Source organism: Arvicanthis niloticus, chromosome 5 (assembly GCF_011762505.2).
Source record: "Arvicanthis niloticus isolate mArvNil1 chromosome 5, mArvNil1.pat.X, whole genome shotgun sequence".
Classification (NCBI taxonomy): domain Eukaryota; kingdom Metazoa; phylum Chordata; class Mammalia; order Rodentia; family Muridae; genus Arvicanthis; species Arvicanthis niloticus.
The window spans coordinates 476,223-491,907 of record NC_047662.1 but is presented as its reverse complement, the minus strand read 5'-3'; the positions used below and the strand labels follow the sequence as shown (position 1 = coordinate 491,907).

Genomic DNA, 15,685 nt, shown 5'->3' with positions numbered 1-15,685 from the left:
GCTGAGCAGTAGAGCACAGGCTATAGTGGGGACACCCCTGTAAAAGCCTCCAGTCCTTTGAGTTGTAGCAGCAGCAACTTGACCTACTCCAAACACTGGATCTTCAACTACAGACGCGAGGCCCTGGTACAAAGCTGGCAGGGAACATGGAGGGACAGAGGCTGAATGATCAGTGTGCAGATGCTGCAGACCTGCCTCCCCTCCTCCCCAGGCATAAACCCTACACACCCAACCTTTCATGCTGCCCACACAAGCACACAGCTGAGGAGTTTTGACAAAAAATAAGGCATTTTAATGAGACTGCAGGCACAGTTTATGTCTGGCTTACTGTATTGTCGTTAGAGTCTGGGTCATTAGTGGGAAATAGAAATGAAGTAAGCTTGGGTTAGGGCAAGTGCTTCTGGGAGGACATAGGGACTTGAGAGGAAGCCTGTTCCTGATCACCCTTAGGTATCTGTCATATGCCGCAGGGTAGTAGTGATGACTGGGGTAGCCCACCTGCATGACACCTTGCTCCTCACGATAAAGCAGGAGGTTCCCTTAGAGTCTGTCAGAGCAGGGCTAAGGTACTAGATGTCAAGGTCTCATCCCATTCCTGTGAAAAGACTCTTCATCCCTGGCACTGATAGCAGGGCCCAGTGCAGGTCCTGGGCAGGAAGGCAGAGTCAATGACCCTGACAAATCCCGGCCTCCAGGCAGGAAATCTTGATGAAAACTAATTGGCAACATCATCCGCCTCTCAGTATCCCTCCCGAACTTTCCTTTCCCTAAGGAAGTCTTTGTGAACCCTGCCTACACTAGTCTCTCCTCCCTTTTTCCTACCCACTTTCTAGGTACAGGCAGGACCTGAATGGTCCTGGACACCTCCCTCAAGCCATGTGTAGTCCTTGCCACCAGAGGGCCCAGCCTTTGGCACAGGTAGGAAACTCTGGCCTCCTCTCCTGAATGCTTGTCCTGGGTCTTATGTCCTCAACCTGACGTCAGACCCTGTTCATCCCCTCGCCAAATGTTGCCACGATGTGCTCAACTCCACTGGCAACCGGAGAGGATTGCCATTGCTCGTGAGGCTACCAGGGTTGCCACAGGTTTCCCGGGAGTCAGGCAAGGGCGGTAATGACCAGTGGGGAAACGACCGGAGGGTCAAAGGCAGGACAGGCATCCCATCTCCCCACCCCACTCCATCCACAAGAAAAAAACACGAGCAGCAGTGCCTCTCTCACTGGGCTAGGGAAGAGGGCCCCTCGGGTGGACGAGGCAGGCAGTTCAGGGCTCCCGCGGTCCGGCCTCCTGCTGCATGGACTATGGAACACGGGTCCGCTCGCCAGAGGCCGTACAGGCCTTAGCCGACAGCGCCCTCTGGCGGCCAGAGCGGAAGGCGGCAGTCACAGTCACCAGGTAAGTGGTGCAGGGCGTCAGGCCGTGGATGGTAGTGCTGTTCTGGCCTGCTGGCACCTCCACGCGCTCTAGAGAGCCGCCCTGCAGAGGTCCGAGTTGTACATGGTAGCCCAGAGTGGAGTCCGGGCCAAGCGCTGGGGACCAACTTACGCGGAGGCTGCGCGGCCTAGTATGCGAGATGATGATCCGTTCTGGCCCGACCTCCTCTGCGAAGGAAGAGGATGGTTGAGTGGAGGAGTGTCCTTCTCATGCTACCCTGCCCTCCCATAAGGTACCCCTGCCTCACCTTGCAGTGTGCGTACTCGCACGTGCTGCGGCCTCAGGAGGCGCACGTTGGACTCGGGCAGAAGCGATACTTCATAATCTGTGTCCGGGTTGAGGTCGGTCCAGGTCCAGCTGGTAGCATTCCCAGGTAGCTGTTGGCGTCTTGTGGTTACCAGTTTGTCACTGTGCACCAACTCCAGCACGTAGTAACCAGTGTCCGCTGTCAGCAGGGGCGGCCAGGACAGACGGAAGCCATTGGACAGAACCTCCGAGACATGAAGCTGTTGTGGCTGCATCGCATCTAAGGGTGGTGTAGTGCTGGGGTCAGGGAGCAGAAGTGGCTGTGTCACCGAATGGGGCTCTCACTGATCTGGAGAGGACCCGAAGATTGGAGCCCCAATAAAATAGGTGAGGCCTTCTGCCAAGGAGAGGCAGGAGCCAGGTAGGTATTCACCAGGAGTAGATGCTAATGACTACGAAACTCTGACTGGGCTGGTGGAAGGACAGAGAGTACAATCCCCTACTCTGGGCCCCATTATAGACTTTCCTGCCTACTTCACACAAACACAGACCTATAAGATATAATGGCTACTCCTCACCCAAACAGCCTGGATGAAGGTCCCTCAAAGGTGGCAATGCTCACAATATTATCTAAGAACAGAGGACCAGTCCTCCAAGACTGTGTGGCCAGCACAAAATTTGTTGTGATGCAGACATATTCTGAACAGTTGTGGAGGAGGGAAACAGACCAGAAGCTGCAGCCAGGAGATGGGAAACTACATGTTAATGGCTGCTGGAGCCATTAAAATGTGACAGAAACCAGAAGCAGCTGGACCTAAGAGTGAGGAGAGTGTGGGACCTTCCTATAGGAGAGTGGGATGGGGACTCCGTCCAGCCATCTGATCAACATGCAGATGAGTCTGAGTAGGCCATCCAGATCTTACTTTCTTGCTGATGCTGGGTGCTAAGTTCAGTCAGCTGGGCACTCACTTTCCCGCCCAGCCTTCCAGTCAGATTCTGACCTTAGTTACAGATGTCCCCACCCTAATGTTTACTTCTAGTGATACCCTTTTCTCCTTCTGCCCCCTCCAGGTTCATCTGGGCCCATTGGCCCAGGGTCTACTAGGAGATGTCCTTAGGAGATCTCTTGAGGCAGACCTTTCACCCCTTTCCAATTATAGACCCACACCTTCCTCTTTAGTGTAGATGATTAACCTGCAGTAAGAGACTTGGTAAGAATGCTACCCTGGAGCGAGAGCATTCTTCAGTGCCCTCCACAGGCTAAGCCAAAAACCAGGCCCTTAGTCACTAGCCCCTTCCTGCTCCTATAGGAGGTCCAGAAGAAGGCAGGTGCTTAGATCCTACAGTGGGTCTTCCTTGTTCTGGCTTCCCCAGCAGACCCCACAATAGACCCGAGTGAAAACCACCTCAAACCCCTCCCTGACTGTGGCTCCCTAGCATGGAATAGGTAGGGCCTGAGCTCTGTAGGGGACAATCTGACCTATTTGGTCATTTCTCCAGGAATGGTGTGCCCCACAAGCCCTTTGGTCCCTGGATAGACACAAGGGCACATGATGCCCTAGGCAGAGACCCCTGGAGGAGCATGGACCTTCTTTATCCTCTGTACTTAGCCCCTCCACACACACCACACCCAAAGTAGCCCTCAGTTCATTGGCCTGGGAGTCCCACCTTGGAGTGGTCACTCAGACCTGCCACAGTCTCTCTATAGCCCAGGTGTCAGGTACATGCAGACACCCAGTAGAAGGAGTACTTTCCTGGACAGTATGCAGAGAACATGTGAGCCACCTCCCCACTGTTACATACTCAAGGACACCAGGCTCATGAGTTCTCCCTGGTCTCCAGCCAGATCCTCCCCCTGCAGCAAGCTGTCAGCTAGGGATTCACAGTCCCTGTCTCTTCCCACCTACCAGTAATGGAGCCCCGAAGCTCCGGGGTGATGATAGGAAGGTCATCGACATCCACAAAGTGTAGGTGTTTCTCAGCAGGAGCTGAGGCAGCTGCCAACAGCTCCAACAGGTTGCCTCGGCCAGTGCTGACAATGAAGATGGTGACACCCAGGTCCTTGAGCTCCTGCATAGGGGGACCCACAGGGTCACTGGAAGCCCCATCGGTCACCCACACCAGTACCTTGGGAACCCCTGGCCGGGCACCTGCTTCCTCAGCAAACAATTGTTCTTTGGCGTAAGCCAGTGCCAGGCCTGTGTTGGTATCACCCATACGTTGGGGTGCAACACGTATGGCATCCTGTATAGCCTGGCCCGAACCATACTGGTCAAAAGTAAATTCTGTGTGAGGCCGGCTGCCCACATGCACCAGACTAGCATGCAGAGCCCCAGGTCCGAAAGGCATGGTAGCCACCAGCTGCCCCACAAATTCCCGAACTCTTGAAAACTCATAGTGTGACACACTGGCTGAGCTGTCCAGCAGGAACAACAGGTCCCCCTGGGGGGCTGATACTGTGGGACCTAGAGGAAAAGACAAGGGGTTCAGTTCAGGTAGCTCTGCCAGACAACCCCCATGCCCAGGGCAGAACCACCCACAAAGGCCTGAACTTTCTTTAAGCACATGCTTGCCTTTGCCTAAAGATACTGGTAGAGAATCCTCAGAATGGGGCTATAAGCCAACAAAAGGCCCACACTCTCCTCTGGTTCCCAGCTGTACAATGCCCATGTACCCAGGGCATCCTGTGCTGTCCTCATGTTCCTTCTGTAGGGAAATGCTGACCCTTGTCCTCAATAAATAGACACTGCATGCAGGTAGAGCAACCTGTACAGCCTTTCAGGAGGGGCCTGGACCACATGCAATGCTTTCTTTACACTTGATTTTCAGAAGGGCCACCTCTGGGATGAAGTTAAGCTAGGTAACTCTGCTTCCAGGTGATGGAACAGCAGGAGAGGATGGGAGAGCAAAAGTGAAGAGATGGGGAAGACCACACACTGAACAGCCTGCCCCTCCTGCCCATCAGATGGCCAGGCTGAAGTCCTGACCGGTTATAGATGACATCACCCCTCCCCTCCTCTGGCCCCCATCCTCTGCTTCATCTGTACCAAGAAAGCAGGATATACCCACCCTCAGCAGCCTGAGGAAGCAACCACTGTCTAGTGAGTCTCCTCCTTTATCCCCTTTTCTTCCTGTCCAGCCCGCTGAGATACTGATGAGAACTTCCATCGCTAAATCTCAAATAGCAGCTCTCAAGTGCCTGGATCTAGTCCTGGCTTTGGGGTTTCCCCGTCATTGTGTGGCCATTCCAATATTCTTACCCCCTTTCTAGTGAGGGACCTTTCAGAGGTAAGGAAACTGAGTCAGGGAGGCCTCTCAGACATCTTTCTCCACAATCCAGGCCTGAGGGGCGGGGCGGGGCAGGACGGGGGAGACCGTGGCCTGGGCGATCCAAGTCCAGCTCTAGCACAGTTGAGTCACCAAGAATGCCTTGGAGCGCCCACTGCAGGTGGCTGAGGTGCTGGCGTGTGCTCCACCAGCTCCCTCGGCCTTCCTACTCGTCCGGCGGCTGCACCTGGACAGTTCATGACCCGCGTGGGCAGCAGCCGATGGGCTGTGAGGAACTGGAATCCGCGTTTCACCACACTTACCGCGCTCTACGCCGCTCCGCGCCAGTGCTAGCCGCAGACTCAAAGCCATGCTGAGCGCAGTCCAGAACAGCATCGCGCCTGGAGTGGCGGGCTCTTGACCGACCACAGCTGGCAGCTGACTTGCCCTCCTACGGTGAGTCAGGCCCCACCCACCTCTGAGAAGCCACACCCACTCGCGGCCACGCCCTGCTTGGGTGGCGCGTGCACTCAGTCGCGCGCGCAAAGGCCAATCTGCACAGACTGCACGGTGATGCATGCCATCGTGGTCCCAGACTTGCGGTGACACGCAGCAGCCACAAAGGCACATAGGTGTGGGCATGCGCTGACAGACATTCCCATCTATCTCTCTTTTGCAGGCTGCGATAATGTGTTGTCCATATTCTCCACCTCTCTCCTCTTCCGCTACCCCTTAGAGTTCCCCCGGAGTTCCTGATCTGCAAAGCTCCTTAAGACAGGAGAGCCTAACAAGACAAAAGAACCTTAGAAGTGGGGCTATACAAAGAAACAACTTTCTCTCAGCAAGGACCCAGCTTGGCTATAAACTGGAGGAGCAGCCGGTTTTCTCCAAGGACACTGCCTTCGGAGGAGACGGGAACATATGAGAAGCTTTTTACAGAATGAAAAACCCCCACCTTACCAGAACTCTCACCTGAATTCTTGGAAGAAAAGGCATAAGGGGAAGTCAGGGAATCAGAACCTATCCAGTGTGACCATGGTGGCTTTTTGCTGTCCTATACACTACCCAAGGTTACACCCAGGTCAGATCCCAGCAGGACCAGAGACCCACTGGCAATCTAAAGCTGGGTCCTGCAGTCAGTGCTAAGCCCAGATCAAAGGAAGCTGTCTACAAGTGTTGTCCACAGAACACTGAGCCCTTCAGGAGGGCCGAAGGAACACACCACTACCCTCTTAAGATGCTTTCCGGTAAATAATTATAGTATTTGGGGTGGAGGCACACATGGGAGGGGGTGCTGTCTGGCAGGATGTCTCCTCCCTTCCCACTCTCAGTAAGAGGATGCTCAGCAGGGAGGACGGATGGGACTCAATGGTTTTACTTCCTCCATTTCTGGCAGGTGAGACAATGTGGGGCCTTGAGGACTGTGCCTGAGCTTGGCTTTGCCTAAAAAAGGAAGCAATACGGCTGAGCCTGAGAAGCTTGCGGCAGGAACAAGTAAGAGCTATGTCCTGCTGCCGTCCCCCCCCCCCCGCCCCCTTGCCGGGAATCTTGGCACTGAGTGTTGGCTTCACTCCACAGACCTCAGGCCTCTGAATGGACCAGAAAGTTCTTGATACTTCTGCCTGAGTCTTGAGGATGAGAGCAGTGCATCTGAGTCCCTCAAAGACTACGCCACCCAGGAGACACCAACAACCGTCAGCTCCAGATACATTGTTGTACTGTGAACAAGCAGAGGACATGGGGTATCCAGAAGAATCATCTTACTTCAGGCTTGCTCTGCCACGGAGCTGGGTCTTAGAGGAAGGAGAGGCTCACAGCCCTCAAGCCTACAGTCATACCTAACCCTGCCCTGTTTCCAACCCTTCTGGAAAAAATGATCAGGTCTTCTTGGCTGTGACTCAAGGAAGTAGCTCTCTCCTTCCTTCGGCCTCACCATCAGATGGAGAGGGCGCAAGAAACCCAGTCTCCACCAAGCCCTATCCAAGCTGGGCTACCTGCCTGACTTGGGCTCAGGCCAAGCTGCTTCTGCTGCCAAATTCCTTGGGACACACTTACCATCATCCATACCCCCTGCTCAGCCACCAGAAAAATCTTATCCTTTTGTCTTGCAGTGTTCTCCACCTTCAGAAGACACCCAGACATCGTAATGGGTATGGGACTTCCCAGGGGTGTGATGGTCAGGGTCAGGTCTGGGCTTGAGGGAGACACCAAAGGAAGCACGAACACAATAGTCCAGAAGCCTGGGAAGACAGGCTCATGGGAGGGGAAAGGGCAGAAATGTGTTCAGAGGCAAAGATGTGCCAGGCCAGGGTGACCTTGACCCTCCAGTCCCCAGCCTCTAGGGATTTCCCCTGCTTGTTCCTGTCAATCTAGGAACCCAAGAGCTTCCTCAGGGACTCTCCCCCCCCCCCCCCCCCCAATGCTTTAGCTCAGGACAGGGAGGCCCTATGTCTCACTTCCTGGAGGAGCTGGCCTTCCCCCTGTCTGTCTGCAGGTAGGTGGAGGGGTTTCCTGAAACCTAGAGACACACTGCTCTTAGCAGAATGCCCTGCTTCCAACCAAGGACCAAGGGAATGTTCCTTTCCTCCCACAGTTAGGCTTCTGCAGAGAAGAAGGGCCTTTTGTCTACAGATGGCTGTGGTCATGTTTAACCCCAGGGAAAAGGGCAGCTCCTGGGGCCTCTGACCTGACCCTTGACCTCAGATGAGGACAGAGCTGCCTCCCCTGCCCCTGCCCCTCCACCCTAACTGTGAGCTGCCATTTGCCCTGCTGGTTTTGTTGTTGTTTTTCATGGAGGAACACTGCTGGCTTGCTCACTGACTCATGCTTAGCTTTCTTATACAACTCAGGACCATTTGCTGAGGCAATGGAAAGGTCCATAATGCACTGGGTCCTCCTACATTACACACAAAACAACCCCCACAGACATGCATACAGACCAGCTTGATCTGAGCATCCAACTGAGACTTCCTTTTCAGATAACACTGGCTCTATCAAGTTAAAGCTAACAAGGATGATTGCCAATAGGGAAATTTTTCTCACTTCCACCAGGCTGAAATCTGAAATGTCCTTAAAATGTCATTTTCTTTTTTTCTCTCTTTCTCTCTCTCTTTCTCTCTCTCTCTCTCTCTCTCTCTCTCTCTCTCTTTCTCTCTCTCTCTCTCTCTCTCTCTCGGGACAGAGTTTCTCTGTGTGGCTCTGGCTGTCCTGGAACTCACTCTATAGACTAGGCTGACCCTGAACTCACAGAGATCTGCCTGTCTCTGCTTCCTGAGTGCTAAGGTTAAAAGCTTGAGATTAAAGGCATATGCCACCACCGTCCAGCTTGTCCTGTTGTTTATATCTCACATGAAAACCTAAGCACGTTCCAGAACATAGAAACAGGAAATGTTGGGGGGTAGCTTTTAGAGGCCTGGGACAGTGAATGGGGTGAGCCTGGTCCCTATGGTCCAATCTCACAGCAGTCAGAGAGCAGCCCAGAGCAGCGGGGCTCTTGGTTCCCTCCTGTCTGTTACACTTTCTTCTAGACCAGCTTTGGTGAGGTAAATGCCAGAGCCTGAGAATTAGGTCTGGAGATCTAGGGTCCTTTTTTCATTATCAGGGTTCAGAACTGATCCAAACCCACTTTCCTTTCAGCAGGAGTAGCAAGGAAGACCCAAAAAAAAAAAAAAAAAAATGGCTTGGTGAACAGCCTGAGCATGGGATGAACACAAGCCTTCCCTTTATTTACCCAGTCCATCACCTAAATCTCTGCACAGAAGTCACAGGCACTGGGCCAAGGCCTGTCCTCACAGCACTGCCAGATAAGGACTGAGCAAGAAAGCCCTATGCTAGCAAAGATTCGGGGTGCTATGATTTGAATCTAAAATGATCCTCCCAGACTCATGCTTTCAACACTCACTCCCTAGCTAGTGGTAGTTTTGGGAATCCATGAAACCATAAAAGTCTGAGGTGGGTTGTGCCTAACTGGTCAAAATAACACTACGGACAGGTCTTTGAGATCATTCTACTGCTATGGTCTGAGTTGCAGTTACCACACCTTCCCCACCATGTTAGACTGAAACACTGTGAGACCTTGAGCTAAAGCAAATCTGTAGACCAGGCTAATCTCAAGAACTCTGTCTACATTGTTCCTGACAGTTGTCTTATGGTGGTCACAGCTATACAAAAGTAAGGAATATACACGGCTACTAATTTCCCTAAAAAAGGTTTAACTGTGTAATGCCAGGGAATTGGTAGGGACCCTGTGGTAGGAGTTCTGAGAAGGAAAGGCTTCACAAGCAGATGCAACAGCAAATGTCAAGACTGGAAGGGCTGTGGGTAAGACTGCATGTGTATGGCAGGCTGCTTGGGCTGGGACAGAGGTAGCCAGCCAGGCTCTGTAGCCCCCAGACCGCAGGGGGATGAAGGGATTCTGAGTACTAGGAGAGTCTTGGAAGAGATTGAGGTGAGGCAAGGATGGCTGACTCCATGCTTCTAGGAAAGCAGCCATCAGAGATAGACTACAAACCCCAAAATATGCCACTAGCTGAGTAGTAATGCTTTATCCTGACATGGGATCCCCAGCTTTGGGTCCTGGCTGGAACAGTTCTGTAAGAGGCGACCTGATCTAAGTTCCCTATCCCAGCTCCAAGGAAAGCCCAGGTAATCTTGAAGGGGAGTGTTCCAAAAGTGGGGACCTGAGAGATTCAGGAGGAGGAGTCTCTGCTCTCAGGGACAACACCAGTTCTTCCTACTCAGCACTCCACCCCCACCCCCCGGCTCAGTTCCTGCCTCTACTAGAGCCCCAAACCACATGCCTGGGAAGCTATCTCTAGCCTTCTAGAGCTTAAGCCTAGACTTGAAGCTGTCTGGACAAGGCTGGCTAAACCCAGGGCCTCTCCTGCAGGTGCTGTCTGTGGACATGCTTGCAAATACTTTGTAAATGAATGGATTAAGTAAAGTGGGAAACTTACTGAGCCTAGTCCCTTTACCTATGATGATGCTTTGACTCAAAGTATAAAAGGAGTACAGACAGGACAAGGCCTTACATACATGCCTACACCAGTCAGGTTCCTTTTTATAAGGCAGGCCCTGAGTTACTGAAAAAGAAGCCTACATCCCCTAAGTGGAGGTCTTGCCTGGCACACCTTGAAGCTTAAATCTGCAGGTCTGAGGAGCTGGTGAGGAGGTAGGAGACAGAGGCCCTTAGAAGAATTAGGGTGCTCTGAACTTTCAGGCTAGGGTCTGGATTTGAGAATCCTAGGTTCTAAAGGTTTCTGTCATGAGCTTGTGCTAGGCTAGGAGATAGAACTTGTAGATTCCAGACACAGTACTGCCAAGGCAGGAGATAATAGGCTAGGCAGGCCAGTGAATACCTCAGGGATGGGAAGGGAGCATTGTGACTCAAGACCCAACCCCACTCTTTTCTTCAGTCTGAAACCCCCCTTTTTGGTCCTGTCAAGTGGTGGTGGAAATGAAAGGTGACCCCAGACCTGTGTCCAGTTGTAGGGTGTGCCAGCTTGTCTCTTCAGCACTTAGGCTCTATTCTACCAGCTGGCACATCTCTAAATACAGCTAAATACAGACCCCAGACCCCTTCCACAGACCTCCCACAACCTCCACAGCATTCCTTGTGTGTGAATGTGATGCTGTGAATGGAACCAAGGTCACTTCTGCCTCACATAAACACCAAGCTGTACCCTGCTATACCCAGCTCCAGTCACAGCACAGCAGTGTTTTGTCTTGTGACAGTCTTATTTTGTAGCCCAGGCTGGCCTCAAACTCATAACAATTCTCCTGCCTCAGCTTTCCTAGTGCTGAGACTGCAGATATAAACCACCGTGCTCTGCACACAGTGTTCCTTTGAAAACATGCCCAGAAGATAAAAAGAAAGAAAGAGAAAGAAAGAAAGAAAGAAAGAAAGGTAAAAAGAAAATCTGAAAGATTGGGCTGAAGTAGGTCATCCCATGGCCCCTCCCTTGGACATCCCCAGGGCCACCTGGAGGACACCCAAGGCTCAAGATGGGCTTGGGAAGCTGGGAAACACCTTTCGGAAATGGAATGTCTGAGGCAGCTGCTATGACAGAGCTCCTCATCCAGCCAGCAGCCACTTAAGCTTAGGAGTTGATCTCTACAGTCACCTCCCCACCCCCACCAGGCCCAGCTGTTGTTTTGATGGCTGTGGGGCCAGGCAGATCCAATCCTCAGCCAAGAGCTTCCCAGGAGAGTCTTCTTCAACCTCTGGGGTTGGCCAGACCAGCTCCAGCAGAAGGAAAGCGGCCTCATTTCAGAGGAAGGACTTCTGGGCAGTTTGGCGACCAGCTGGCTCATTCTGTCTGATCAGGAAAGGAATCAAAGCTGGACACAGATGAAGGCTGGAAAACCCCAGTACACACACGGCACCCAATAGACTCAACTCAGCCATACACTGGGCTATGCTTGAGGCTACAACATTAACTCAATCCTGGTCTATGCTGAGCTTTGACCCAGGCTGAGCCAGTCTGGCAAAACTGTGTGCTGGATCATTTAATAAAAAGGTCTGGGCATGGTGGCATATATCTATAATTCCAGTACATGGGAGGCTGAGGCAGGAGGATCATGAGTTCTAGAGCAGCCTGGTTAGATTTATAAAAGTTGAAGTAAAAAAAAAAAAAAGTCTGTTACAACTAGATTACAGGTAAATTATAATGAGCATATTTTTAATATATCGCCGGGCTTACAAGAAAATATGTCTCAAACTTCCCCCTACCCCCAACAATTAAACATTACAAAAACCTAAACCAGAGAGATGACTCAGGGTGTTAAGGCACTTGCTACCAACCTTGACAATCTGAGTTCCATCCCTGGAACCCACAACTCCTAAAAGTTGTCCTCTGGCTCTCACACACATGCACTGTGGCATACATGTGCGTGCGCGCGCGCGCGCACACACACACACACACACACACACACACACACACACACACAAATCTAATAACAAGCTGGAAAGTTGTGGTAAACTTCTTTAATTCGAGCACTCAGGAGGCAGAGGCAGGCAGATCTCTGAGTTTAAAGGTCAGCCTAATCTACAGAGTGAGTTTTAGAACAGCCAAGGGCTACACAGAGAAAACTTATCTTGAAAAAACAAAAAAGTCATAGCACAAACAGTAAGAAGCAAAGAGTGTATTTGATGGGAACAGATAGGAAACTAAAGAGTTTCTGAACACAGGACAGAGAGGCATGCTGGGATGTGAAGAGGAGAGAGGGTGAGTATTCTGTATTGGGGGCCATGAACTAGTACCATAAAGGGGACCTAAGCTGATTAGTTGTTGTTGTTGTGGTTTTTTTTTGTTTATTTGTTTGATTTGTTGTTGTTGTTATCTGAACAAAACTGCTAAAGTTCGTGCCTGTCTTAGGTTTCTATTGCTGTGACAAAACATCAGGACCAAAGGGCTGGAGAGATGGCTCAGTGGTTAAAAGCACTGGCTGCTCTTTCAGAGGACCAGGGTTCAATTCCCACCACTCACATGGTAGCTCACAACTGTCTATAAATCCAGGGGATCTGACACATTCACACAGACATGAATGCAGGCAAAACCACCAATGCACACTAAATAAAATAAATTATTAAAACAAACAAACAAACACAATCACAACTAACAAATGGAGCAATGGTACATGCTTTTAATCCCAGCACTTGGGAGACAAAGGCAGGTAGGTCTCTGTGAGTTCAAGGCCAGCCTGGTCTACAGAGTGAGTTTCAGCACAGCAAAGACTACACAGAGAAACTCTGACTTGAAAATAAACAGATAGGGCTAGAGAGATGGCTCAGCAGTTGAGAACACTGACTGCCCTGCCAGAGGTCCTGAGTTCAATTCCCAGCAACCACATGGTGGCTCACAACCATCTGTAATAGGATCCAATGCATTCTTCTAGTATGTGTCTGAAGACAGCTGCAATGTACTCATGTAAATAAAAATAAACAAATCTTTAAAAAAGAAAATAAGCTGATAAACAACATAAAATTCAAATATAATAAATAAAAATAAATAATTTTTTAAAAAAGAAAATAGACAACATAAAATTAAAAAATAATCAATTTTTAAAATAATTTAAATTTTAAAGATATATCCATGGCTAAGGATATAGCTCAGCGGTAGAGTGCTTGCTTAACATTTATAAGTCCATCTCAGGACTACTAAAAATAAAAATAAATAAGATATTCTATAAAAATAAATAAATAAGATATTCTAGTTCTGGTATGTATGAGGCCCAGGAAGAAGAGGAGATAGGAGATGGGGGAGGGGGGGAGATGAAAATTATGCATACATAGGAACTTGTTAGTACAACTATAGCATGCCAAATACAAAGACACATCTTAAAACTACTCACATTGTAAAATGAGTTCTTTCTCTGCTGCTCGTCTCAAAAGAAAGAACCCTGGTCAGATTGAGCTCCAGTTCTGGATACACATTGATACCTGACCCCGAATGCAAGCTGAGTACTAGGAGCTGTAGAGATGGCTCTGGGTCCTTTAGAAGACCACTGGCTTCTTTTTCAGAGGACCCAGGTTCAAGTCCCAGAACCCACATTGCAGCTCACACCTGTTTGTAACTCCAGTTCCAAGGCTTGTGACACCCTCACATAGACACACATGCAGGCAAAACATCAATGCACATAAAATAAAAATAAATTATATACTAACAACAACAACACGTTGACCCTGCACTTATACGGAATCACTGATCCCAGATCCTATTTCAAACCTGATCTGGTAATAGTTTGACCATGGACCCAACTGATCTTTGTCCTGGACAAGGTCATGGCTGACCTTGGAGGACTCAGCTGAGCCCACAAGATGAGCCACGAAGTCTGGTTGCTACTTAGCCAATGGAGCTTCTAGAATTATGCATGGTTTGGGGGCAAAGCTGGCTGCTGACCACGGAGGGGGTGGAGGACAAATGCTTCTCTTAGAGGGACACCTTTTCTCCCTCTTCTGAAGGACCCGGTTGCCATCTCCTGGCGACTTCAAGCACTGCGCTCAGAGCCCCAAGGCAGCCATCCACTTCTCGGGGATCAAGGGAAGAGAACTGGGAGGTTCTCGACAGAGAGACCTCTGAGGTGTCAGACCCAAGCACAAAGTTGTTTCTCCTTGTCCTGACGGTCGTCGGCCAGATTTTCGCTGCTCCTGAGCGGGCAGCGCGGGTCGGGGGTCCTCGCGGGGGTAGACAGTACAGGGCGTAGTCGCCGGACCAGGAGGGAGCGGGCGGCGGAGGCGAGCACCAGAAGTGGTGGCAGGGAGAGGAATCCAAACACAATGAGTGCCGCGGAGCCGCGGTCTGAGAGCACCGCTCGGCATCGTGGACCCGGAGCTGGGTGAACCTGTGGACAGTGGAGACGTGCGGTCGGGCAGGGAAGCACTAGAGTAGAATAGTGGTGAGGGAGGACCTGGACCTGGGCCTGGAGAATCTAGCTGGGCTCAGGCAGAGTCCAGAAAGAAAAGGGTAGGGCTGAAAGGCCTGGAGGTGGAGCCTGATGGAAATGTGAGAACAGAACCAAGAGAGTTGGTGGTTGCCTGTGTGAGTGTGTGGGTGTGTATTACCGAGTTCCTTAAGGAAAGGCCAGAGAACCTCCCTGGCTCTCCCAACCCAGTTTTCCTGTCCCCATATGTGCTTCCTTCCACAGCCCTTACCTGTGTTGACAGCTGATACTGAGCTCCATCTGTACTGTCACCAGCTAGCATCATTTCTCTCCATAAGTTTCAGAAAGGGATATAGGGACCATCTATGTATAGATCAAGCCATAGTTGGTGGAAGCCTAGCCAAAGTCAGCAGGGTTCGGGGAAGGTTGTATGAATGTGTGGGTATGAGGAATGGAGAGGCACTGAGGTCAGGTGAATCTGACAATTTATTTTCCTATCTCCACATCAACCTCACTGACCAGGCTCTGGTGCCTCCTGGTACAAAGCTAAGAGGCCTGGGGGGAGGCAAGACAGCTGTTCCCTAAGTAACAAAGAGCCTTTCTTGGGCTGCAGCTGGTATGAATGTTGGCAGAAGAGGAAGATGCATATGTCTCCGGTTACAAAGGGGCTGGGCTGGAAGTGGGTAGATTCACCTTCAATCCCAAGGACTTGAACCTCCACAGAACTCTCACTCCCCAGGGAATAGCCAATGGCTACTGCTCACCCTTGAGTGGCACAGGAATCCCAGGTAGACAATGGCAGCTGCTGGCAGCAACACTAGCAGGAAGACTGTCCCAGGTAGCAGCAGATGAAGCAGGAACCCAAGTAGGGCCTGGCCGGACAGCACCAGGGTCCTGAGGCCTCGGGTGGCCAGGATAGGTGCCGGGACTGAGATATCGTAATCAGCAGACCTTCTTCGGGGTAGCATGGGTGCTGTGTCTGAGGTAACGCCTTCATCCTCTTCTGTCTCCCTTTCCTGTTCACTCATGTCCTGCTGCGGGTCTTGAAGGATGTTTCCCTCAAGATCACAGTGGGAGGCAGTAGGACTAGCCCCCAAACACCCTAGGCCCAGACTAGAGATCCTTTTACCCTCCCCAGATTCAGTTCACAGCCATCAGATAGTAGATGATGTCTACTTTAGTCTAGCATTGACTATCAGTCTCCAGGACTACACCTCTGCCACAGTTTTCCCCACTACCTTGTTGGACCTCTTTGCCAAGCAAAGGCAGGCAGCTCCTATGTGCTCTGGTCAGGTCTTACTGAGCTCTTCCCATCTGAGCACTGGGGCCCTCCTTCCTCTCAGCTCACCCTTTCCCA

At 51.0% G+C, this 15,685-nt stretch overlaps 2 protein-coding genes and 1 long non-coding RNA gene across 3 annotated transcripts; 1 reads left to right on the top strand and 2 right to left on the bottom strand.

Annotated features, from left to right (window-relative positions):
• Positions 1-269: 269 nt before the first annotated feature.
• On the bottom strand, positions 270-5,632 carry Vwa1 (von Willebrand factor A domain containing 1). The gene is made up of 4 exons (XM_034503788.2): positions 5,271-5,632; positions 3,588-4,145; positions 1,682-1,960; positions 270-1,601 (listed from the first exon to the last, which is right to left on the bottom strand). Exons 1-4 carry the CDS (start codon positions 5,587-5,589, stop codon positions 1,300-1,302), a joined length of 1,458 nt encoding a protein of 485 aa, XP_034359679.2. The 5' UTR covers positions 5,590-5,632; the 3' UTR covers positions 270-1,299.
• On the top strand, positions 1,934-8,303 carry LOC143442255 (uncharacterized). Its single transcript, XR_013110276.1, has 6 exons — positions 1,934-2,067; positions 4,557-4,781; positions 5,160-5,403; positions 5,627-6,194; positions 6,344-6,441; positions 6,526-8,303. It is a non-coding gene; the product is annotated as an uncharacterized LOC143442255 (long non-coding RNA).
• Positions 8,304-11,599: 3,296 nt separating this feature from the next.
• On the bottom strand, positions 11,600-15,685 carry Tmem278 (transmembrane protein 278). The gene is made up of 2 exons (XM_034503789.2): positions 15,093-15,685; positions 11,600-14,289 (listed from the first exon to the last, which is right to left on the bottom strand). The coding sequence occupies exons 1-2, from the start codon at positions 15,354-15,356 to the stop codon at positions 14,032-14,034; spliced, it is 522 nt and encodes a 173-aa protein (XP_034359680.1). The 5' UTR covers positions 15,357-15,685; the 3' UTR covers positions 11,600-14,031.

Bases quoted from the DNA above. Each gene is read 5' to 3' on its own strand.
- Tmem278 (XM_034503789.2), bottom strand. From the start codon at position 15,356: ATGAGTGAACAGGAAAGGGAGACAGAAGAGGATGAAGGCGTTACCTCA. The intron at 14,290-15,092 runs GTGAGCAGTAGC...CACTGTCCACAG, and splicing joins GATTCCTGTGCCACTCAAGG to GTTCACCCAGCTCCGGGTCC.
- Vwa1 (XM_034503788.2), bottom strand. From the start codon at position 5,589: ATGCCCACACCTATGTGCCTTTGTGGCTGCTGCGTGTCACCGCAAGTC. The intron at 4,146-5,270 runs GTAAGTGTGGTG...CTTTTCCTCTAG, and splicing joins GCGGAGCGGCGTAGAGCGCG to GTCCCACAGTATCAGCCCCC. The intron at 1,602-1,681 runs GTGAGGCAGGGG...CTTCCTTCGCAG, and splicing joins GCGAGTACGCACACTGCAAG to AGGAGGTCGGGCCAGAACGG.